The 26,699-nt window shown below is 30.0% G+C and overlaps 1 protein-coding gene across 2 annotated transcripts in view; it reads left to right on the plus strand.

Annotated features, from left to right (window-relative positions):
* The window catches only part of LOC144085301 (ephrin type-B receptor 1-B), a 118,530-nt gene that overhangs the window by 70,109 nt on the left and 21,722 nt on the right, over window positions 1–26,699 (plus strand). The window contains exons 9-11 of one of the 2 annotated variants that reach the window (XM_077614418.1): window positions 347–411; window positions 4,376–4,564; window positions 5,145–5,392. In XM_077614418.1, the coding sequence (XP_077470544.1) occupies window positions 347–411; window positions 4,376–4,564; window positions 5,145–5,392 (502 nt within the window). The remainder of the gene's footprint in view (window positions 1–346; window positions 412–4,375; window positions 4,565–5,144; window positions 5,393–26,699) is intronic. The other variant, XM_077614419.1, reaches the window with a different exon arrangement.

The raw sequence follows: 26,699 nt of genomic DNA on the forward strand, positions 1-26,699 counted from the left end.
TGCCGGTCACTCTGTCGCATTGGTAAGGCACCCTTGCTTTAGATATTTGAAGGTCACAGATTCTGCTGAGCCGTGCGCAACTTTGAGCTTTCACAAAAGAGGCCGGGCTCTTTTGATGGCATTGCAGAGCAGACATGAAAAGCAAAGCGATCCTATCGAGATCTAATTAAAACTCAGCTCATTTTCATGAACTTCATTTAGCACCACAGAAGCTTCAGCCCACCCTCGTGTAACCGATTATATTGCAGCCGCGTTTACTCTTTGGCATTTGCCAGGACCTTGTTCATGCCACCTGTCATCTGATCTTCATCTGTTTTCCTCTCTTGTCTTATTGTTGTTACACTAGGAAAAGGGCCTACAGCAAGGAGGCAGTCTACAGTGACAAATTGCAACATTACAGCACGGGACGAGGTAAATCCACCATTAATAGAGGAGGCACATATTCGATGGCTACCTCAAATTTGTTGATTTTGTTGCCATTGTCATTGGGTTCTATAAAGCACTGATAATGCAAGGTACTCAATATCACTATGTAACTAAATGTATGTAAACAGTCTCAAAGCTGTTATCCAATATTCCAATTTATAATATGAAAATATCATGTTTAATTTGAGTAATTAAAATGGGTTTTCACTAAAGCAACAAAATGGTTTTGCACACTATCCCAGCTAACTAGGCATCATAATGACAATAAATTCAATTCAATATTGAAACATTTTCCACATAAAAGTAACAGATTTACCCTATAGCTGCGACACGTCACTAATAGTCACAATGATGTTGTCTTTATTGCGTGTGCGGTCGATTGGTCGTCGGTCTTTTGGTCGCTCGGACCGCGACAACGGGCGACCAAAAGACCGGCGACAAAACAAGGTAAAACAACACGGTCTACGCATCAATAAAAGCCAACAATGGCCATGAGCAGATTCATTGAACCGACGTGTGAGTGTATAAGAGTTTGTCTGTACATGCGTTGTCCCTTTAAGAAGCTACGTCAGTCAGGGTCTTAACAAGTTCTCCAACAAAAAACAAAAGTCCAGGAAATTTTGAGCTTTTCTTTAGCCTAATAATTACTAGGGCATTAAGTATGACTAAATAGTAATTTGCAGTTTGTATTTAGGGAATTTGAGCAATGATTTAAATGGTAATTATCAATAACCTTCCGGGCAACCAAAAGATCGGCGACCAATCGACCGTGTACCCTTTATTGCATGTTAATTGGTTGAATTTAACAGTCAGGTAGAAAGAGATTATTGTACAGAACTAAATGTGAGGTGCACAACAAAGGAAAACAGCTAATGCCAAATTCATTCTCAGTTCTTTGCGCCAATGACTGGGATTGTCAGTCATCTCTCATGGGTTTACTTTGGCTTCGAGTGCGTCATGTAATAAGCACTCCCCTGACACTGACGAGGATGGGGTCTGGAGAATACACGCAGCTTCAAACACAAAAGCAGCCTACAAGTTTTAAGCATCCAATGCAAGTAGTGTACGTCGCCGAGCTCACTGTCTGTGCAGGGGCTCACTCATGGGGATGGAGCTTTGTCGAGCCTGACACAGCAGTGTTTTCAATACATACTTGTCTCACTGCTGCGGCAAGCAAGACTCATTAAAGCTGCCACGGGCCACAAGAGCCAAAAGCAAAGTGCCACAAAGACAGTAGAATAATCAAAGTCATCAATCATCAAATATGTCAATTTGCTGATAAGAGATCCTATTCATTTTTCCCATAATGCAGGCAAACCCCCTTCTCCTCCACCACACAATCTCATAATGCATTGTTGTCTTTCATTCTGTGCTGAGATGGAACTGACAGTTTGGTAATTACAGTATTCAGCCCAACAATTAAACCGTGCCACAAAACCAATTGTTTTAGGTGAAGTTTCAGAAAATATGCCAACTTCCCTTTTAGGTGCCTTTTCCCCCGCCATTACCGCACACACAAACATCCAATGATGTGTCCTCATTTTCAGATGTCAAGATACCCGCTTATCAAAACTTATGAAAAATTTAAGTTACGGAACCTGCACAGCGGCTAAAATTAAATAAATCATGATGAAAAAGGCGGTTATTGCACAAAGTCAAACAAGTGTAACATAGTATAGTCACTTATCTTGCTTATCTTTTAATGGGCTTATCAATTTTATCGTCATACTAGACATATTTTACTTGTGGATTTGACTCAATGCAAGATGAATCCAGGCAAGTAGATTAAAAGGGCATGTAGATTGATTTACTTATTATTTTGAAGTCTGATAAGTGAACATTAAATTATGCAAATCTGTTTCAGATCATTTGAAATGCATCCCTTAACATAATGCATATCTTCATAATCGAATGAACTGCTGAGTGGATATTTCTGCAGTAATGTACAGATATGAAACTCAAGATTTTTTTTAGTTATACGAGCCTACATTCAGTATTTTTTTTGCATTGACTTATCAGCACAAACGTATAATACATGTGATTTCGACGGACTCAACAAAAGCAGCAGTTTAGCAAATTGCAAAAAACTCTTCAATAAAAGGTCCCAAGCCACTCACATCATAGCCCAGGGCAAACAACATCATTGATAACATAGTTAACTCAATAAAACACAAGCTCTTTGACATTCCCCCACTTTGTGCATCCATCTACTGGAAAATAGAGTAATTGGAAAATAGTGTGAACTCTTGTCAAAGGGAAAGTCATGCGGTAGCTGCAACACCAATGAACTTCCCCCCCTGAAAGTATTGTTTCTCTCATGGCTGGGTAAAAATAGGACAGTGGTTTTGATACATTTTCCTCACACACTTGGATAAAAGACTTGTGAAATATTAAAGAAAATATCTGTTTTTTTCATGAAATGTCCATTAAAAGATAGTCCATACTGCTCGATGATAAATAATATATGAAAGTGTTGTTAGAAATAGGGAACAAGAAAATAATGGATCAGCTGTTGTCTTCGCGCAAGGATCTGCTTGCATGCATGCATATTTCCGTAGTGTCAGCACTATAAGGCGCACTGGATTATAAGAGGCAGTAGTAGTGGTGATGGTATTGGTGGTAGTAGTAGTAGTTACATCGGCTTATTGGAAAAAAAGTATTTTTGTTGTGCCTTATAGCACGGAAAATAATTGCAGTATAAAAGGGACCTTTTGAAATGCTTAGAGATAAACCCCTTAATGGATTACCTTGAATCTAATCTGAATAGAATCTCTAATGACCAATTAGGTTCATACAGGCAGGGTTCAAGGCAATTAGTGCTGTACTCTGAATCAGCTTTAAGTGAAGATAGTGGTGAGCTACCTTGATCCCTCCAAGACCAGAGCTCATCCCGCCTCCATCTCTTGAGACCCCTCCATCGCCACGTGTTATGCAAATGAAAAGAGCCCAAATTGACTTGATGCAGGTGGATTTATTCCAATCATGCTCATGGCCGAGGTTTTTTCCACTTGGAGAAAAGAGGTTTGCCTCTGTCGCCACTCTAAGAATAATGATTTGACATCTGCTTGTTCACCGTTATGTCCATCTTGTGGCGGTGTCTGTTGAATATGTTTACAAGTTCTTCTCAGTAGCGGTGCCCACCAGCTGTGTCAATACAAGGATTGTGGCATTATGTCGGCAGGTCCGAGAACTGCGATCGCTCTCATATTGCCAAGGGGCATAAAAAGCAAATTGATGGCGCTGCAGTTTTTATCGCTTCATGAGCCTGTAGGGAAAGGCTGTAGGCAAAATTGCTTCTAGCACTATCAAAGAATTGAGGGAGGCTGCAAAGGGGGAAGGCGGGTGAAGGGTAGGTGAAAAATATTCGGTGACTGTGTGGTCTACCCTCATCTCGGCCTTCAATCCTGCTTGCTATAGGATTATTTATAAAATGGAAACGATAAAATTGAACAACCCTGAGGGTCCAAAAACGTGAAAACTTTAGGCAGCTATAACTTTTTTCATAAAAAAAGGTTTATGGACACATGGACATTAGTTACACGACTGTATAACAAATCATAGTTTAACCAAAGTCCATATCATATTTGACATTCATGGTGCCACTCAAAACGTCGCCAATTACAACTGAGTATTTGTCTTGACGTGGAACCTAAGTTGCCCTTGTGACCCATCACCCATACTTTTTAAAATGTCAGTTGTGTGATATAATAACCATTTCCATCTGGTGAAGGCCTTCCATTTATCTTAAGGAAACCCATATATCATGTTTAGTTGTCCCCATTAATATTGTTAAAAGCTTGCACTGATGGGAAGTACTCCTGTTTCACATTGTGATTGGAGTGTCAACCTTTTGGGTCAATTGCATTCGTCAGCCATTACGAACATACTTCACCCTCATGGAAAAAAAATAGATGAGATTCTTCTCACTGGGCACCTTTGGTTGTTCTAGAACTCTCTTTGCGAGCCGACATGTCTAACTGCCCCTCACCACTGGGCTGCCCGACCCACTTCTCAGGCTCCCCAGGGATGAAGATCTACATCGACCCCTTCACGTACGAAGACCCCAACGAAGCAGTCCATGAGTTTGCCAAGGAGATTGACGTCTCAACTGTTAAAATTGAGGAAGTTATTGGTGCAGGTAGTCACTCTGTCTTTTACTGAATTTCTGCATTGTCATTTTACATCTCTGTGGTAGCACACGCTTGCCGGGGATGTAAAGCTAGCCAATCATTGAGACCCATGGACATGAACCAAATATAGGCCAGATACCATGGGATTTGCTGTAACTGCATAAGAAATTATTCCTGCCACATATGTCCTTCTGATTATTGTTAATTTCAAATATTACTATTAAAATGTAAGCAAGTGATTGTCAGGTAATTGGTTTTACAATTCGCTCTTTTTAAAGTCTTGTATCTAGTACGTATAGCCTTGTTCTAGCACACCACTTGATTGCTTTTTTTTCAGACTAAAATAGCACTGGTAATGAGTTCGAGGTTGAAATAGCTCCTCTTGATTTGCATTTTCACCAAGTGAGATAAGAGGGATGATGCAAATTAGATTAGGGCACGATTAGGGATAACATTTTAAAGATATCCATTTTATCAAATCAAAACTCAACTCAAACACGCACATAGATTTTTTTTTTTTAAATAAGAAAATTATGAAGCTAATTATCCAGTGCTTGTGGATTGCAATGACACAAACCTTTATTTCAGGTGAATTTGGAGAAGTATACAAGGGACGTCTAAAGCTACCCAGCAAGAGGGAAATTTTTGTCGCCATCAAGACCTTAAAAGCAGGCTATGTCGAAAAGCAGAGGCGTGACTTCCTGTCTGAAGCATCCATTATGGGACAGTTTGACCACCCCAACATCATTCGTCTGGAAGGCGTCGTCACCAAGAGCCGGCCTGTCATGATTGTCACTGAGTTTATGGAGAACGGAGCCCTCGACTCATTCCTTAGGGTGAGTTACTCTAACGCAGTGGTTCTTAAGGCTTTTTTTCTTTAAAAAAAAACTACATAGTATAGTAGGGCTTTTTTCTTAAAAAACATGGTATAGTACGGCTTTTTTCTTAAAAAAACGACATAGTATGGTGAGGAATTTTTCTTCAAAAAACGACACAGTATAGTAAGGCTTTTTTCTTAAAAAAACATAGTATAGTAAGGCTTTTTTTCTTTAAAAAACGACATAGTATAGTAAGGCTTTTTTTCTTTAAAAATGACATAGTATTGTATGGCTTTTTTCTTTAAAAAATGACATAATATAGTATGGCTTTTTTCTTTAAAAAATGACATAGTATAGTATGGCTTTTTTCTTTAAAAACGACATAGTATAAAGGCTTTTTTTCTTGAAAAATGACATAGTACAGTAAGGCTTCTTTTCTTAAAAAACGACATAGTATATATATTGTAAGGCTTTTTTCTTAAAGAACGACATAGTATAGTAAGGCTTTTTTTCTCAAAAAACGACATAGTATAGTAAGGCTTTTTTTTCTTTAAAAAACGACATAGTATAGTAAGGCTTTTTTTCTTAAAAAACGACATAGTATAGTAAGGCTTTTTTTCTTAAAAACAACATAGTATAGTAAGGCTTTTTTCTTTAAAAACGACATAGTATAGTAAGGCCATTTTCTTTAAAAATGACATAGTATAGTAAGGCTTTTTTCTTTAAAAAATTGACATAGTATAGTATTCCTTTTTTCTTTAAAAAACGACAGTATAGTAAGGCTTTTTTTCTAGAAAAACGACATAGTATAGTAAGGCTTTTTTTCTTTAAAAAATGACATAGTATAGTATTCCTTTTTTCTTTAAAAAACGACATAGTATAGTAAGGCTTTTTTTCTTTAAAAACGACATAGTATAGTAAGGCTTTTTTCTTTAAAAATGACATAGTATAGTAAGGCTTTTTGCTTTAAAAATGATCGGGTATAGTAAGGCTTTTTATTGAAAATATGACCAGGTATAGTAAAGCCTTAATCTTTAAGAATGACCATTTATAGTAAGGCTTTTTATTGAAAAAAATGACCATGTATCGTAAGGCTTTTTATTGAAAACGATATATTATAGTAAGGCTTTTTTCTTTAAAAAAATGACAGTATAGTATGCCTTTTTTCTTTAAAAAAACGACATAGTATAGTAAGGCTTTTTTTTCTTTCTTTAAAAATGACATAGTATAGTATGGCTTTTTTCTTTAAAAAATGACATAGTATAGTATGGCTTTTTTCTTTAAAAAACGACATAGTATAAAGGCTTTTTTTCTTGAAAAATGACAGTACAGTAAGGCTTCTTTTCTTAAACGACATAGTATATATATTGTAAGGCTTTTTTCTTAAAAAACGACATAGTATAGCAAGGCTTTTTTTCTCAAAAAACGATATAGTATAGTAAGGCTTTTTTTTCTTTAAAAAACGACATAGTATAGTAAGGCTTTTTTTTCTTAAAAAAACGACATAGTATAGTAAGGCTTTTTTTCTTTAAAAACGACATAGTATAGTAAGGCCATTTTCTTTAAAAATGACATAGTATAGTAAGGCTTTTTTTTCTTAAAAAACGACATTGTATAGTAGGGCTTTTTTTCTTAAAAAACGACATAGTAAAGTATGGCTTTTTTTGGAAAATATGACCATGTATAGTAAAGCCTTAATCTTTACGAATGACCATTTATAGTAAGGCTTTTTATTGAAAAAAATGACCATGTATCGTAAGGCTTTTTATTGAAAAAAATGACCACGTATAGTAAGGCTTTTTATTGAAAAAAAAGACCATTTATAGTAAGGCTTTTTTTCTGAAAAAAACAACATCACAACATCTTTGAGTTCTCCATGGTGGCGCTGCTGGCTCAAAGCTCCACCGTCCGTCAGAGTCTGTATAATAAGGTTTTTTCTAAAACAAACATAGTATATAGTAAGGCTTTTTTTCTTTAAAAAATGACATAGTATAGTATGGCTTTTTCTTAAAAAAAACAACATCGTATAGTAAGGCTTTTTTCTTTAAAAAACGACATAGTATAGTATGGCTTTTTCTTAAAAAACGACACAGTATAGTAAGGCTTTTTTCTTTAAAAAACGACACAGTATAGTATGGCTTTTTTTCTTTAAAAAATGACATAGTATAGTATTCCTTTTTTCTTTAAAAAACGACATAGTATAGCAAGGCTTTTTTTCTTGAAAAACGACATAGTATAGTAAGGCTTCTTTTCTTAAAAAACGACATAGTATAGTAAGGCTTTTTTTCTCAAAAAACGACATAGTATAGTAAGGCTTTTTTTCTTTTAAAAAAACGACATAGTATAGTATGGCTTTTTTTCTTTAAAAAACGACATAGTATAGTAAGGCTTTTTTTCTTAAACGACATATTATAGCATGGCTTTTTTTCTTTAAAAAAACGACATAGTATTGTAAGGCTTTTTTTCTTAAAAAATGACATAGTATAGTAAGGCTTTTTTTCTTAAAAAACGACATAGTATAGTAAGGCTTTTTTTCTTTAAAAACGACATAGTATAGTAAGGCTATTTTCTTTAAAAATGACATAGTATAGTAAGGCTTTTTTTCTTAAAAAAACGACATTGTATAGTAAGGCTTTTTTTCTTAAAAAACGACATAGTATAGTAAGGCTTTTTTCTTTAAAAACGACATAGTATAGTAAGGCCATTTTCTTTAAAAATTACATAGTATAGTAAGGCCATTTTCTTTAAAAACGACATAGTATAGTAAGGCTTTTTTCTTTAAAAAACGACATAGTATAGTAAGGCTTTTTGCTTTAAAAAAACGACAGTAAAGTATGGCTTTTTTATTTAAAAAAATGACATATTATAGTAAGGCTTTTTTATTAAAAAAATGACATAGTATAGTAAGGCTTTTTTCTTTAAAAAACGACAAAGTATAGTAAAGCTTATTTTCTTAAAAAAACGACATACTACAGTAAGGCTATTTTTCTTTTAAAAACTACATAGTATAGTATGGCTTTTTTCTTAAATAAAAGGACATAGTATAGTAAGGCTTTTTTTCTTTAAAAACGACATAGTAAAGTAAGGCAATTTTCTTTAAAAATGACATAGTATGGTAAGGCTTTTTTTCTTAAAAAACACATTGTATAGTAAGGCTTTTTTTCTTAAAAACGACATAGTATAGTAAGGCTTTTTTTCTTTAAAAACGACATAGTATAGTAAGGCCATTTTCTTTAAAAATGACATAGTATAGTAAGGCTTTTTTCTTTTAAAAAATGACATAGTATAGTATTCCTTTTTTCTTTAAAAAAATGACATAGTATAGTACTCCTTTTTTCTTTAAAAAACGACATAGTATAGTAAGGCTTTTTTTCTTGAAAAACGACATAGTATAGTAAGGCTTTTTTTCTTAAAAAACGACATAGTATATATATAGTTAGGCTTTTTTCTTAAAAAACGACATAGTATTGTAAGGCTTTTTTCTTTAAAAACGACATAGTATAGTAAGGCCATTTTCTTTAAAAATGACATAGTATAGTAAGGCTTTTTTCTTTAAAAAATTACATAGTATAGTATTCCTTTTTTCTTTAAAAAACGACATAGTATAGTAAGGCTTTTTTTCTTGAAAAACGACATAGTATAGTAAGGCTTTTTTTCTTTAAAAAAAACGACATAGTATAGTATGGCTTTTTTTCTTTAAAAAACGACATAGTATAGTAAGGCTATTTTTCTTAAAAAACGACATAGTATAGTAAGGCTATTTTTCTTAAAAAACGACATAGTATAGTAAGGCTTTTTTTCTTTAAAAACGACATAGTATAGTAAGGCCATTTTCTTAAAAAATGACATAGTATAGTAAGGCTTTTTTCTTTAAAAAATGACATAGTATAGTATTCCTTTTTTCTTTAAAAAACGACATAGTATAGTAAGGCTTTTTTTCTTGAAAAACGACATAGTATAGTAAGGCTTTTTCTCTTGAAAAACGACATAGTATAGTAAGGCTTTTTTTCTTAAAAAAACGACATAGTATAGTAAGGCTTTTTTTTCTTAAACGACATAGTATAGTAAGGCTTTTTTTCTTTAAAAAACGACATATTATAGCATGGCTTTTTTTCTTTAAAAAAACGACATAGTATAGTAAGGCTTTTTTTCTTAAAAAATGACATAGTATAGTAAGGCTTTTTTTCTTAAAAAACGACATAGTATAGTAAGGCTTTTTTTCTTTAAAAAGGACATAGTATAGTAAGGCTATTTTCTTTAAAAATGACATAGTATAGTAAGGCTTTTTTTCTTAAAAAAACGACATTGTATAGTAAGGCTTTTTTTCTTAAAAAACGACATAGTATAGTAAGGCTTTTTTCTTTAAAAACGACATAGTATAGTAAGGCCATTTTCTTTAAAAATTACATAGTATAGTAAGGCCATTTTCTTTAAAAACGACATAGTATAGTAAGGCTTTTTTCTTTAAAAAACGACATAGTATAGTAAGGCTTTTTGCTTTAAAAAAACGACAGTAAAGTATGGCTTTTTTATTTAAAAAAACGACATATTATAGTAAGGCTTTTTTATTAAAAAAATGACATAGTATAGTAAGGCTTTTTTCTTTAAAAAACGACAAAGTATAGTAAAGCTTATTTTCTTAAAAAAACGACATACTATAGTAAGGCTATTTTACATTTAAAAACTACATAGTATAGTATGGCTTTTTTCTTAAATAAAAGGACATAGTATAGTAAGGCTTTTTTTCTTTAAAAACGACATAGTAAAGTAAGGCAATTTTCTTTAAAAATGACATAGTATGGTAAGGCTTTTTTTCTTAAAAAAACACATTGTATAGTAAGGCTTTTTTTCTTAAAAACGACATAGTATAGTAAGGCTTTTTTTCTTTAAAAACGACATAGTATAGTAAGGCCATTTTCTTTAAAAATGACATAGTATAGTAAGGCTTTTTTCTTTTAAAAAATGACATAGTATAGTATTCCTTTTTTCTTTAAAAAATGACATAGTATAGTACTCCTTTTTTCTTTAAAAAACGACATAGTATAGTAAGGCTTTTTTTCTTGAAAAACGACATAGTATAGTAAGGCTTTTTCTCTTGAAAAACGACATAGTATAGTAAGGCTTTTTTTCTTAAAAAACGACATAGTATAGTAAGGCTTTTTTTTCTTAAACGACATAGTATAGTAAGGCTTTTTTTCTTTAAAAAACGACATATTATAGCATGGCTTTTTTTCTTTAAAAAAACGACATAGTATAGTAAGGCTTTTTTTCTTAAAAAATGACATAGTATAGTAAGGCTTTTTTTCTTAAAAAACGACATAGTATAGTAAGGCTTTTTTTCTTTAAAAACGACATAGTATAGTAAGGCTATTTTCTTTAAAAATGACATAGTATAGTAAGGCTTTTTTATTAAAAAAATGACATAGTATAGTAAGGCTTTTTTCTTTAAAAAACGACAAAGTATAGTAAAGCTTATTTTCTTAAAAAAACGACATACTATAGTAAGGCTATTTTACTTTTAAAAACTACATAGTATAGTATGGCTTTTTTCTTAAATAAAAGGACATAGTATAGTAAGGCTTTTTTTCTTTAAAAACGACATAGTAAAGTAAGGCAATTTTCTTTAAAAATGACATAGTATGGTAAGGCTTTTTTTCTTAAAAAAACACATTGTATAGTAAGGCTTTTTTTCTTAAAAACGACATAGTATAGTAAGGCTTTTTTTCTTTAAAAACGACATAGTATAGTAAGGCCATTTTCTTTAAAAATGACATAGTATAGTAAGGCTTTTTTCTTTTAAAAAATGACATAGTATAGTATTCCTTTTTTCTTTAAAAAATGACATAGTATAGTACTCCTTTTTTCTTTAAAAAACGACATAGTATAGTAAGGCTTTTTTTCTTGAAAAACGACTTAGTATAGTAAGGCTTTTTTTCTTAAAAAACGACATAGTATATATATAGTTAGGCTTTTTTCTTAAAAAACGACATAGTATTGTAAGGCTTTTTTCTTTAAAAACGACATAGTATAGTAAGGCCATTTTCTTTAAAAATGACATAGTATAGTAAGGCTTTTTTCTTTAAAAAATTACATAGTATAGTATTCCTTTTTTCTTTAAAAAACGACATAGTATAGTAAGGCTTTTTTTCTTGAAAAACGACATAGTATAGTAAGGCTTTTTCTCTTGAAAAACGCCATAGTATAGTAAGGCTTTTTTTCTTAAAAAACGACATAGTATAGTAAGGCTTTTTTTTCTTAAACGACATAGTATAGTAAGGCTTTTTTTCTTTAAAAAACGACATATTATAGCATGGCTTTTTTTCTTTAAAAAAACGACATAGTATAGTAAGGCTTTTTTTCTTAAAAAATGACATAGTATAGTAAGGCTTTTTTTCTTAAAAAACGACATAGTATAGTAAGGCTTTTTTTCTTTAAAAACGACATAGTATAGTAAGGCTATTTTCTTTAAAAATGACATAGTATAGTAAGGCTTTTTTTCTTAAAAAAACGACATTGTATAGTAAGGCTTTTTTTCTTAAAAAACGACATAGTATAGTAAGGCTTTTTTCTTTAAAAACGACATAGTATAGTAAGGCCATTTTATTTAAAAATTACATAGTATAGTAAGGCCATTTTCTTTAAAAACGACATAGTATAGTAAGGCTTTTTTCTTTAAAAAACGACATAGTATAGTAAGCCTTTTTGCTTTAAAAAAACGACAGTAAAGTATGGCTTTTTTATTTAAAAAAACGACATATTATAGTAAGGCTTTTTTATTAAAAAAATGACATAGTATAGTAAGGCTTTTTTCTTTAAAAAACGACAAAGTATAGTAAAGCTTATTTTCTTAAAAAAACGACATACTATAGTAAGGCTATTTTTCTTTTAAAAACTACATAGTATAGTATGGCTTTTTTCTTAAATAAAAGGACATAGTATAGTAAGGCTTTTTTTCTTTAAAAACGACATAGTAAAGTAAGGCAATTTTTTTTAAAAATGACATAGTATGGTAAGGCTTTTTTTCTTAAAAAAACACATTGTATAGTAAGGCTTTTTTTCTTAAAAACGACATAGTATAGTAAGGCTTTTTTTCTTTAAAAACGACATAGTATAGTAAGGCCATTTTCTTTAAAAATGACATAGTATAGTAAGGCTTTTTTCTTTTAAAAAATGACATAGTATAGTATTCCTTTTTTCTTTAAAAAAATGACATAGTATAGTACTCCTTTTTTCTTTAAAAAACGACATAGTATAGTAAGGCTTTTTTTCTTTAAAAACGACATAGTATAGTAAGGCCATTTTCTTTAAAAATGACATAGTATAGTAAGGCTTTTTTTCTTAAAAAAATCTTTGTATAGTAAGGCTTTTTTTCTTTAAAAACGACATAGTATAGTAAGGCCATTTTCTTTAAAAATGACATAGTATAGTAAGGCTTTTTTTCTTGAAAAACGACATAGTATAGTAAGGCTTTTTTTCTTGAAAAACGACATAGTATAGTAAGGCTTTTTTTCTTAAAAAAACGACATAGTATATATATGGTAAGGCTTTTTTTCTTAAAAAACGACATAGTATAGTAAGGCTTTTTTTCTTTAAAAACGACATAGTATAGTAAGGCCATTTTCTTTAAAAACGACATAGTATAGTAAGGCCATTTTCTTTAAAAATGACATAGTATAGTAAGGCTTTTTTCTTTAAAAAAATGACATAGTATAGTATTCCTTTTTTCTTTAAAAAACGACAGTATAGTAAGGCTTTTTTTCTTGAAAAACGACATAGTATAGTAAGGCTTTTTTTCTTTAAAAAACGACATAGTATAGTATGGCTTTTTTTCTTTAAAAAATGACATAGTATAGTAAGGCCATTTTCTTTAAAAAATGACATAGTATAGTAAGGCTTTTTGCTTTAAAAAAACGACAGTATAGTATGGCTTTTTTATTTAAAAAAACGACATATTATAGTAAGGCTTTTTTATTAAAAAAACAACATAGTATAGTAAGGCTTTTTTCTTTAAAAACGACAAAGTATAGTAAAGCTTATTTTCTTAAAAAAACGACATACTATAGTAAGGCTATTTTTCTTTTAAAAACTACATAGTATAGTATGGCTTTTTTCTTAAATAAAACGACATAGTATATAGCAAGCCTTTTTTTCTTTAAAAAACGACATAGTATAGTAAGGCTTTTTTCTTTAAAAAACGACATGGTATAGTAAGGCTTTTTTTCTTTAAAAAAACGACATAGTATAGTAAGGCTTTTTTTCTTTAAAAACGACAGAGTAAAGTATGGCTTTTTTAAGAAAATATGACCATGTATAGTAAAGCCTTAATCTTTACAAATGACCATGTATCGTAAGGCTTTTTATTGAAAAAAATGACCACGTATAGTAAGGCTTTTTATTGAAAAAAAAAAGACCATTTATAGTAAGGCTTTTTTTCTGAAAAAAACAACATCACAACATCTTTGAGTTCTCCATGGTGGCGCTGCTGGCTCAAAGCTCCACCGTCCGTCAGAGTCTGTATAATAAGGTTTTTTCTAAAACAAACATAGTATATAGTAAGGCTTTTTTTCTTTAAAAAATGACATAGTATAGTATGGCTTTTTCCTAAAAAAACAACATCGTATAGTAAGGCTTTTTTCTTTAAAAAGCGACATAGTATAGTATGGCTTTTTCTTAAAAAACGACACAGTATAGTAAGGCTTTTTTCTTTAAAAAACGACACAGTATAGTATGGCTTTTTTTCTTTAAAAAATGACATAGTATAGTATTCCTTTTTTCTTTAAAAAACGACATAGTATAGCAAGGCTTTTTTTCTTGAAAAACGACATAGTATAGTAAGGCTTCTTTTCTTAAAAAACGACATAGTATATATATAGTAAGGCTTTTTTCTTAAAAAAACGACATAGTATAGTAAGGCTTTTTTTCTCAAAAAACGACATAGTATAGTAAGGCTTTTTTTCTTTAAAAAAACGACATAGTATAGTATGGCTTTTTTTCTTAAAAAAACGACATAGTATAGTAAGGCTTTTTTTCTTTAAAAACGACATAGTATAGTAAGGCCATTTTCTTTAAAAATGACATAGTATAGTAAGGCTTTTTTCTTTAAAAAATGACATAGTATAGTATTCCTTTTTTCTTTAAAAAACGACATAGTATAGTAAGGCTTTTTTTCTTGAAAAACGACATAGTATAGTAAGGCTTTTTCTCTTGAAAAACGACATAGTATAGTAAGGCTTTTTTTCTTAAAAAACGACATAATATAGTAAGGCTTTTTTTTCTTAAACGACATAGTATAGTAAGGCTTTTTTTCTTTAAAAAACGACATATTATAGTATGGCTTTTTTTCTTTAAAAAAACGACATAGTATAGTAAGGCTTTTTTTCTTAAAAATGACATAGTATAGTAAGGCTTTTTTTCTTAAAAAACGACATAGTATAGTAAGGCTTTTTTTCTTTAAAAACGACATAGTATAGTAAGGCTAGTTTCTTTAAAAATGACATAGTATAGTAAGGCTTTTTTTCTTAAAAAAACGACATTGTATAGTAAGGCTTTTTTTCTTAAAAAACGACATAGTATAGTAAGGCTTTTTTCTTTAAAAACGACATAGTATAGTAAGGCCATTTTCTTTAAAAATGACATAGTATAGTAAGGCCATTTTCTTTAAAAACGACATAGTATAGTAAGGCTTTTTTTCTTGAAAAACGACATAGTATAGTAAGGCTTTTTTTCTTAAAAAACGACATAGTATAGTAAGGCTTTTTTTCTTTAAAAACGACATAGTATAGTAAGGCCATTTTCTTTAAAAATGACATAGTATAGTAAGGCTTTTTTCTTTAAAAAATGACATAGTATAGTATTCCTTTTTTCTTTAAAAAACGACATAGTATAGTAAGGCTTTTTTTCTTGAAAAACGACATAGTATAGTAAGGCTTTTTCTCTTGAAAAACGACATAGTATAGTAAGGCTTTTTTTCTTAAAAAACGACATAGTATAGTAAGGCTTTTTTTTCTTAAACGACATAGTATAGTAAGGCTTTTTTTCTTTAAAAAACGACATATTATAGTATGGCTTTTTTTCTTTAAAAAAACGACATAGTATAGTAAGGCTTTTTTTCTTAAAAATGACATAGTATAGTAAGGCTTTTTTTCTTAAAAAACGACATAGTATAGTAAGGCTTTTTTTCTTTAAAAACGACATAGTATAGTAAGGCTATTTTCTTTAAAAATGACATAGTATAGTAAGGCTTTTTTTCTTAAAAAAACGACATTGTATAGTAAGGCTTTTTTTCTTAAAAAACGACATAGTATAGTAAGGCTTTTTTCTTTAAAAACGACATAGTATAGTAAGGCCATTTTCTTTAAAAATGACATAGTATAGTAAGGCCATTTTCTTTAAAAACGACATAGTATAGTAAGGCTTTTTTTCTTGAAAAACGACATAGTATAGTAAGGCTTTTTTTCTTAAAAAACGACATAGTATAGTAAGGCTTTTTTTCTTTAAAAACGACATAGTATAGTAAGGCCATTTTCTTTAAAAATGACATAGTATAGTAAGGCAAAAACGACATAGTATAGTAAGGCCATTTTCTTTAAAAATGACATAGTATAGTAAGGCTTTTTTTCTTGAAAAACGACATAGCATAGTAAGGCTTTTTTTCTTGAAAAACGACATAGTATAGTAAGGCTTTTTTTCTTAAAAAAACGACATAGTATATATAGTAAGGCTTTTTTTCTTAAAAAACGACATAGTATAGTAAGACTTTTTTTCTTTAAAAACGACATAGTATAGTAAGGCCATTTTCTTTAAAAACGACATAGTATAGTAAGGCTTTTTTTTCTTAAAAAACGACATCGTATAGTAAGGCTTTTTTTCTTAAAAAACGACATAGTATAGTAAGGCTTTTTTTCTTGAAAAACGACATAGTATAGTAAGGCTTTTTTTCTTAAAAAACGACATAGTATATATAGTAAGGCTTTTTTCTTAAAAAACGACATAGTATAGTAAGGCTTTTTTTCTTTAAAAAACGACATAGTATAGTATGGCTTTTTTTCTTTAACAAATGACATATAATAGTATTCCTTTTTTCTTTAAAAAACGACATAGTATAGTAAGGCTTTTTTTCTCAAAAAACGACATAGTATAGTAAGGCTTTTTTTCTTAAAAAACGACATAGTATAGTAAGGCTTTTTTTCTTTAAAAACGACATAGTATAGTAAGGCCATTTTCTTTAAAAATGACATAGTATAGTAAGGCTTTTTTTCTTAAAAAAAACACATTGTATAGTAAGGCTTTTTTTCTTAAAAAACGACATAGTATAGTAAGGCTTTTTTTCTTTAAAAACGACATAGTATAGTAAGGCTTTTTTTCTTTAAAAACAACATAGTATAGTAAGGCCATTTTCTTTAAAAATGACATAGTATAGTAAGGCTTTTTTCTTTTAAAAAATGACATATAGTATTCCTTTTTTCTTTAAAAAATGACATAGTATAGTATTCCTCTTTTCTTTAAAAAACGACATAGTATAGTAAGGCTTTTTTTCTTGAAAAACGACATAGTATAGTAAGGCTTTTTTTCTTAAAAAACGACATAGTATAGTAAGGCTTTTTTTCTTTAAAAACGACATAGTATAGTAAGGCCATTTTCTTTAAAAATGACATAGTATAGTAAGGCTTTTTTTCTTAAAAAACGACATCGTATAGTAAGGCTTTTTTTCTTAAAAAACGACATAGTATAGTAAGGCTTTTTTTCTTGAAAAACGACATAGTATAGTAAGGCTTTTTTTCTTAAAAAACGACATAGTATAGTAAGGCTTTTTTTCTTTAAAAACGACATAGTATAGTAAGGCCATTTTCTTTAAAAATGACATAGTATAGTAAGGCTTTTTTTCTTAAAAAAACACATTGTATAGTAAGGCTTTTTTTCTTTAAAAACGACATAGTATAGTAAGGCCATTTTCTTTAAAAATGACATAGTATAGTAAGGCTTTTTTTCTTGAAAAACGACATAGTATAGTAAGGCTTTTTTTCTTGAAAAACGACATGGTATAGTAAGGCTTTTTTTCTTAAAAAAACGACATAGTATATATATATAGTAAGGCTTTTTTTCTTAAAAAACGACATAGTATAGTAAGACTTTTTTTCTTTAAAAACGACATAGTATAGTAAGGCTTTTTTTCTTTAACAAATGACATATAATAGTATTCCTTTTTTCTTTAAAAAACGACATAGTATAGTAAGGCTTTTTTTTCTTGAAAAACGACATAGTATAGTAAGGCTTTTTTTCTCAAAAAACGACATAGTATAGTAAGGCTTTTTTTCTTAAAAAACACATTGTATAGTAAGGCTTTTTTTCTTAAAAAACGACATAGTATATATAGTAAGGCTTTTTTCTTAAAAAACGACATAGTATAGTAAGGCTTTTTTTCTTTAAAAACGACATAGTATAGTAAGGCCATTTTCTTTAAAAATGACATAGTATAGTAAGACTTTTTTTCTTTAAAAACGACATAGTATAGTAAGGCCATTTTCTTTAAAAACGACATAGTATAGTAAGGCTTTTTTTTCTTAAAAAACGACATCGTATAGTAAGGCTTTTTTTCTTAAAAAACGACATAGTATAGTAAGGCTTTTTTTCTTGAAAAACGACATAGTATAGTAAGGCTTTTTTTCTTAAAAAACGACATAGTATATATAGTAAGGCTTTTTTCTTAAAAAACGACATAGTATAGTAAGGCTTTTTTTCTTTAAAAAACGACATAGTATAGTATGGCTTTTTTTCTTTAACAAATGACATATAATAGTATTCCTTTTTTCTTTAAAAAACGACATAGTATAGTAAGGCTTTTTTTCTCAAAAAACGACATAGTATAGTAAGGCTTTTTTTCTTAAAAAACGACATAGTATAGTAAGGCTTTTTTTCTTTAAAAACGACATAGTATAGTAAGGCCATTTTCTTTAAAAATGACATAGTATAGTAAGGCTTTTTTTCTTAAAAAAAACACATTGTATAGTAAGGCTTTTTTTCTTAAAAAACGACATAGTATAGTAAGGCTTTTTTTCTTTAAAAACGACATAGTATAGTAAGGCTTTTTTTCTTTAAAAACAACATAGTATAGTAAGGCCATTTTCTTTAAAAATGACATAGTATAGTAAGGCTTTTTTCTTTTAAAAAATGACATATAGTATTCCTTTTTTCTTTAAAAAATGACATAGTATAGTATTCCTCTTTTCTTTAAAAAACGACATAGTATAGTAAGGCTTTTTTTCTTGAAAAACGACATAGTATAGTAAGGCTTTTTTTCTTAAAAAACGACATAGTATAGTAAGGCTTTTTTTCTTTAAAAACGACATAGTATAGTAAGGCCATTTTCTTTAAAAATGACATAGTATAGTAAGGCTTTTTTTCTTAAAAAACGACATCGTATAGTAAGGCTTTTTTTCTTAAAAAACGACATAGTATAGTAAGGCTTTTTTTCTTGAAAAACGACATAGTATAGTAAGGCTTTTTTTCTTAAAAAACGACATAGTATAGTAAGGCTTTTTTTCTTTAAAAACGACATAGTATAGTAAGGCCATTTTCTTTAAAAATGACATAGTATAGTAAGGCTTTTTTTCTTAAAAAAACACATTGTATAGTAAGGCTTTTTTTCTTTAAAAACGACATAGTATAGTAAGGCCATTTTCTTTAAAAATGACATAGTATAGTAAGGCTTTTTTTCTTGAAAAACGACATAGTATAGTAAGGCTTTTTTTCTTGAAAAACGACATGGTATAGTAAGGCTTTTTTTCTTAAAAAAACGACATAGTATATATATATAGTAAGGCTTTTTTTCTTAAAAAACGACATAGTATAGTAAGACTTTTTTTCTTTAAAAACGACATAGTATAGTAAGGCTTTTTTTCTTTAACAAATGACATATAATAGTATTCCTTTTTTCTTTAAAAAACGACATAGTATAGTAAGGCTTTTTTTTCTTGAAAAACGACATAGTATAGTAAGGCTTTTTTTCTCAAAAAACGACATAGTATAGTAAGGCTTTTTTTCTTAAAAAACACATTGTATAGTAAGGCTTTTTTTCTTAAAAAACGACATAGTATATATAGTAAGGCTTTTTTCTTAAAAAACGACATAGTATAGTAAGGCTTTTTTTCTTTAAAAACGACATAGTATAGTAAGGCCATTTTCTTTAAAAATGACATAGTATAGTAAGGCTTTTTTTCTTAAAAAAACACATTGTATAGTAAGGCTTTTTTTCTTAAAAAACGACATAGTATAGTAAGGCTTTTTTTCTTAAAAACGACATAGTATAGTAAGGCTTTTTTTTCTTTAAAAACGACATAGTATAGTAAGGCCATTTTCTTTAAAAATGACATAGTATAGTAAGGCTTTTTTCTTTTAAAAACACATTGTATAGTAAGGCTTTTTTTCTTTAAAAACGACATAGTATAGTAAGGCCATTTTCTTTAAAAATGACATAGTATAGTAAGGCTTTTTTTCTTGAAAAACGACATAGTATAGTAAGGCTTTTTTTCTTGAAAAACGACATAGTATAGTAAGGCTTTTTTTCTTGAAAAACGACATAGTATAGTAAGGCTTTTTTTCTTAAAAAACGACATAGTATATATAGTAAGGCTTTTTTCTTAAAAAACGACATAGTATAGTAAGGCTTTTTTTCTTTAAAAAACGACATAGTATAGTAAGGCTTTTTTCTTAAAAAACGACATAGTATAGTAAGGCTTTTTTTCTTTAAAAACGACATAGTATAGTAAGGCCATTTTCTTTAAAAATGACATAGTATAGTAAGGATTTTTTTCTTAAAAAAACACATTGTATAGTAAGGCTTTTTTTCTTAAAAAACGACATAGTATAGTAAGGCTTTTTTTCTTAAAAACGACATAGTATAGTAAGGCTTTTTTTCTTTAAAAACGACATAGTATAGTAAGGCCATTTTCTTTAAAAATGACATAGTATAGTAAGGCTTTTTTCTTTTAAAAAATGACATAGTAAGGCTTTTTTTCTTAAAAAACGACATAGTATAGTAAGGCTTTTTTTCTTGAAAAACGACATAGTATAGTAAGGCTTTTTTTCTTTAAAAAATGACAGCAAGTAAGGCTAAGAGAGTCGGAGAATAAATCTGACTTCTGATTCTTCACCTTCTAGTTGTTGCTGTGGTCCACTGGCAAAATCATTGGGTCAGAACATGAGGTGGGAATCAGGAGTGAATTCAATTCCACTCGTTGCAATTCTCAAATTGTTTATTGAGGTAATGAAAAGGATAAATACAACTTCCAACTTTACAGTGGTGCAGTGGCAAAGACATTGGGTCAGAACTTCAGGTGGACTCAAGTTCAAATCAGAAGTGAGTTTGATTCCACTCTTTGCAATTCTCAAATTGTTTATTGAGGTAATTAAAAGGATAAATATAACTTCCAATCACATCATTACAGAAGACACTGTGGTCCAGTGGCAAGAACAATGGGTTGAAATTGAAGTTGGACACAAGTTCAAATCTGGAGTGAGTTCAAGTCCACTCTTTGCAAATCTTAAATTGTTTATTGAGGTGATGAAAATGATAAATATAACTTCCAATCATCTAATTTCAGAAGTCACTGTGGTCCAGTGGCAAAGACAATGGGTCAGACAGACCTCAAGTTAGTGGATTTGACTGCCATGTGGGAGATGGGGTTCGAATCCCGCTCTCGTTTGACTAATCACTACACTAGTAGTTCAGTAAATGGGTAATCCTTTTTTCATTCAAATAAAGACTTAGTCATTTTTTTCAGCAAAACAATATTTCCGGTCAGCCTTCGGCTGACCGGAAGACAGTTGGGAGGGGGGATCCCTGGTGGCGTTCGACAGTCGGCCTTCGGCCGACTGCCGACGCCATGCAGTCGTTGATTGGCGACACCGGGACGTGAACCCTCGACACCCACGTCGCAGGCAGGTGACTTACCCACTACACCACGAGGCGGCCCGCCTATATATGATTGGAAGTTATACTTATCCTTTTCATTACCCAAATAAACAATTTGAGAATTGCAAAGAGTGGAATTGAACTCACTCCTGATTTGAACTTGAGTCCACCTGAAGTTCTGACCCATTGTCTTTACCACTGGACCACAGTGACTTCTGCAATGATGTGATTGGAAGTTATACTTATCCTTTTCATTACCCAAATAAACAATTTGAGAATTGCAAAGAGTGGAATTGAACTCACTCCTGATTTGAACTTTAGTCCACCTGAAGTTCTGACCCATTGTCTTTACCACTGGACCACAGTGACTTCTGCAATGATGTGATTGGAAGTTATACTTATCCTTTTCATTACCCAAATAAACAATTTGAGAATTGCAAAGAGTGGAATTGAACTCACTCCTGATTTGAACTTGAGTCCACCTGAAGTTCTGACCCATTGTCTTTACCACTGGACCACAGTGACTTCTGAAATGATGTGATTGGAAGTTATACTTATCCTTTTCATTACCCAAATAAACCATTTGAGCATTGCAAAGAGTGGAATTGAACTCACTCCTGATTTGAACTTGAGTCCACCTGAAGTTCTGACCCATTGTCTTTACCACTGGACCACAGTGACTTCTGAAATCATGTGATTGGAAGTTATACTTATCCTTTTCATTACCCCAATAAACAATTTGAGAATTGCAAAGAGTGGAATTGAACTCACTTCTGATTTGAACTTGAGTCCACCAGAAGTTCTGACCGTTTGTCTTTGCAACTGGAACACAGTGACTTCTGAAATGAAGCGATTGGAAGTTATATTTATCCTTTTCATTACCTCAATAAACAATTTGTGAATTGCAAAGAGTGGAATTGAACTCACTCCTGATTCCCACCCCAAGTTCTGAACCAATATTTTTGCCACTGGACCACAGCAATAACTAGGAGAAGAATCAGAAGTCAGATTTATTCTCCGACTTTCTTAGCCTTACTATACTATGTCGATTTTTTAAAGAAAAAAGCCTTACTATATACAGACGCTCCACTACTTAGGAACATTCAACTTACGAACAACGGTACATACGAACATGTCTGCAAATTGCGTTTAAGTCCAAAAATGTTCGCAAGTCCAATTTTGTATTTCGCGCCTTTTTCGGAGTAGTACTTCTTTCCGCCGCTAATACCGACGCCTGGCGCTGTGAGAGCTCAGCTCACCCAGCATCTACCTTCTTCTTCGTTGCAGTGCGGAAGTGCGTGAATGTATCTCCAGTGTGCAAAGAACCTTTTTCATTTGTATCATCAAATATCTCATGCATCCAATATTGAATATGCTTGGTAAAAAGCTAAAGGCTTCTATTGAGGGAGTTGCAAGGAAGAGGCAAGCCATTTCATTTGAAACGAGTGGCAATAATAACGAAGCTTGATGCGCGTGAGAGTGGTGAGCGTTTCACGGGCATTGAATCGTTCGACCGTCAGTACCATTTATAAACAGAAAGATCGAGCAGCAGGACCCAAATATTGAACGTTGCACAAAGTTTGCAAATCAATTGAATGATGCCATACAGTGCTACCGCATCATTTATGATGAAAAAAAGAAGAAAACTGTGCAATCGTCATTAGGTCGCTTCTTTTGGCCAGTTTCTAATACATAAATCTCTCTCTCTCTCTACAGTACTGTACATATTCTCTCCATTTTATTAAATGTTTTTTTTTCAGTACAAACCAATGCGTGTTACTTATACAAGCCTTAAACATACAAATGCACTTATATAAACCTTCAATATACTTATATCGGCCTTAAACATAAATTATAATACAAAATATAGCACTGAATCAACTTACAAACAAATTCAACTTATGAACAATCGCTCGGAACCAATTGCGTTCGTAAGTAGGGGAGCACGACATAGTATAGTAAGGCTTTTTTTCTTAAAAAACGACATAGTATAGTAAAGCTTTTTTTCTTAAAAAACGACATAGTATAGTAAGGCTTTTTTTTCTTAAAAAACGACATAGTATAGTAAGGCTTTTTTTCTTAAAAACGACATAGTATAGTAAGGCTTTTTTCTTTAAAAACGACATAGTATGGTAAGGCCATTTTCTTTAAATATGACATAGTATAGTAAGGCTTTATTCTTTAAAAAAATGACATAGTATAGTATTCCTTTCTCCTTTAAAAAAATGACATAGTATAGTATTCCTTTTTTCTTTAAAAAACGACATAGTATAGTAAGGCTTTTTTTCTTGAAAAACGACATAGTATAGTAAGGCTTTTTTTCTTAAAAAACGACATAGTATATATATAGTAAGGCTTTTTTCTTAAAAAACTACATAGTATAGTAAGGCTTTTTTTCTTTAAAAAACGACATAGTATAGTATGGCTTTTTTTCTTTAAAAAATGACATAGTATAGTATTCCTTTTTTCTTTAAAAAACGACATAGTATAGCAAGGCTTTTTTTCTTGAAAAATGACAGTATAGTAAGGCTTTTTTTCTTGAAAAACGACATAGTATAGTAAGGCTTTTTTTCTTAAAAAACGACATAGTATATATATAGTAAGGCTTTTTTTCTTAAAAAACGACATTATAGTAAGGCTTTTTTCTTTAAAAACGACATAGTATAGTATTCCTTTTTTCTTTAAAAAACGACATAGTATAGTAAGGCTTTTTTTTCTTAAAAACAACATAGTATAGTAAGGCTTTTTTCTTTAAAAACGACATAGTATGGTAAGGCCATTTTCTTTAAAAATGACATAGTATAGTAAGGCTTTATTCTTTAAAAAAAATGACATAGTATAGTATTCCTTTTTTCTTTAAAAAACGACATAGTATAGTAAGGCTTTTTTTCTTGAAAAACGACATAGTATAGTAAGGCTTTTTTTCTTAAAAAACGACATAGTATATATATAGTAAGGCTTTTTTCTTAAAAAACGACATAGTATAGTAAGGCTTTTTTTCTTTAAAAAACGACATAGTATAGTATGGCTTTTTTTCTTTAAAAAAATGACATAGTATAGTATTCCTTTTTTCTTTAAAAAACGACATAGTATAGCAAGGCTTTTTTTCTTGAAAAATGACATAGTATAGTAAGGCTTTTTTTCTTGAAAAACGACATAGTATAGTAAGGCTTTTTTTCTTAAAAAACGACATAGTATATATATAGTAAGGCTTTTTTTCTTAAAAAACGACATATTATAGTAAGGCTTTTTTTCTTAAAAAACGACATAGTATAGTAAGGCTTTTTTCTTTAAAAACGACATAGTATAGTATTCCTTTTTTCTTTAAAAAACGACATAGTATAGTAAGGCTTTTTTTTCTTGAAAAACGACATAGTATAGTAAGGCTTTTTTTCTTAAAAAACGACATAGTATATATATATTAAGGCTTTTTTTCTTAAAAAACGACATAGTATAGTAAGGCTTTTTTTCTTAAAAAACGACATAGTATAGTAAGGCTTTTTTTCTTTAAAAAACGACATAGTATAGTAAGGCTTTTTTTCTTAAAAAACGACATAGTATAGTAAGGCTTTTTTTCTTTAAAAACGACATAGTATATTAAGGCCATTTTCTTTAAAAATGACATAGTATAGTAAGGCTTTTTTGCTTAAAAAACGACATAGTATAGTAAGGCTTTTTTTCTTTAAAAAACGACATAGTATAGTATGGCTTTTTTTCTTTAAAAAACGACATAGTATAGTAAGGCTTGTTTTCTTAAAAAACAACATAGTATAGTAAGGCTTTTTTCTTTAAAAACGACATAGTATAGTAAGGCCATTTTCTTTAAAAATGACATAGTATAGTAAGGCTTTTTTCTTTAAAAAATGACATAGTATAATATTCCTTTTTTCTTTAAAAACGACATAGTATAAATATAGTAAGGCTTTTTTTCTTAAAAAAACAACAAAGTATAGTAAGGCTTTTTTTCTTTAAAAAACGACATAGTATAGTATGCCTTTTTTCTTTAAAAAAATGACATAGTATAGTATTCCTTTTTTCTTTAAAAAACGACATAGTATAGTAAGGCTTTTTTTCTTGAAAAACGACATAGTATAGTAAGGCTTTTTTTCTTAAAAAACGACATAGTACATATATAGTAAGAGTTTTTTCTTAAAAAACGACATAGTATAGTAAGGCTTTTTTTCTTAAAAAACGACGTAGTATAGTAAGGCTTTTTTTCTTTAAAAAAACGACATAGTATAGTATGGCTTTTTTTCTTTAAAAAACGACATAGTATAGTAAGGCTTTTTTTCTTAAAAGACGACATAGTATAGTAAGGCTTTTTTTCTTTAAAAACGACATAGTATAGTAAGGCCATTTTCTTTAAAAATGACATAGTATAGTAAGGCTTTTTTTTTCTTAAAAAACGACATCGTATAGTAAGGCTTTTTTTCTTAAAAAACGACATAGTATAGTAAGGCTTTTTTTCTTGAAAAACGACATAGTATAGTAAGGCTTTTTTTCTTAAAAAACGACATAGTATATATAGTAAGGCTTTTTTCTTAAAAAACGACATAGTATAGTAAGGCTTTTTTTCTTTAAAAAACGACATAGTATAGTATTCCTTTTTTCTTTAAAAAACGACATAGTATAGTAAGGCTTTTTTCTTTAAAAAACGACATAGAATAGTATGGCTTTTTTCTTAAAAAACGACACAGTATAGTAAGGCTTTTTTCTTTAAAAAACGACACAGTATAGTAAGGCTTTTTTCTTTAAAAAACGATATACTATAGTAAGGCTTTTTTCTTTAAAAAACGACTGTATAGTGAGGCCTTTTTCTTAAAAAAAACATACTATAGTAAGGCTTTTTTCTTTTAAAAACTACATAGTATAGTATGGCTTTTATCTTACAAAAACGACATAGTATAGTAAGGCTTTTTTTCTTTAAAAAACGACATAGTATAGTAAGGCTTTTTTCTTTTAAAAACAACATAGTATACTAAGGATTTTTTCTTAAAAAACGACATATTATAGTAAGGCTTTTTTCTTTAAAAAAATGACATAGTATAGTATTCCTTTTTTCTTTAAAAAACGACATAGTATAGTAAGGCTTTTTTTCTTGAAAAACGACATAGTATAGAAAGGCTTTTTTTCTTAAAAAACGACATAGTATAGTAAGGCTTTTTTTCTTTAAAAACGACATAGTATAGTAAGGCCATTTTCTTTAAAAATGACATAGTATAGTAAGGCTTTTTTTCTTAAAAAACCACATTGTATAGTAAGGCTTTTTTTCTTAAAAAACGACATAGTATAGTAAGGCTTTTTTTCTTAAAAACGACATAGTATAGTAAGGCTTTTTTTCTTTAAAAACGACATAGTATAGTAAGGCCATTTTCTTTAAAAATGACATAGTATAGTAAGGCTTTTTTCTTTTAA

Source organism: Stigmatopora argus, chromosome 12, assembly GCF_051989625.1.
Source record: "Stigmatopora argus isolate UIUO_Sarg chromosome 12, RoL_Sarg_1.0, whole genome shotgun sequence".
Lineage (NCBI taxonomy): Eukaryota > Metazoa > Chordata > Actinopteri > Syngnathiformes > Syngnathidae > Stigmatopora > Stigmatopora argus.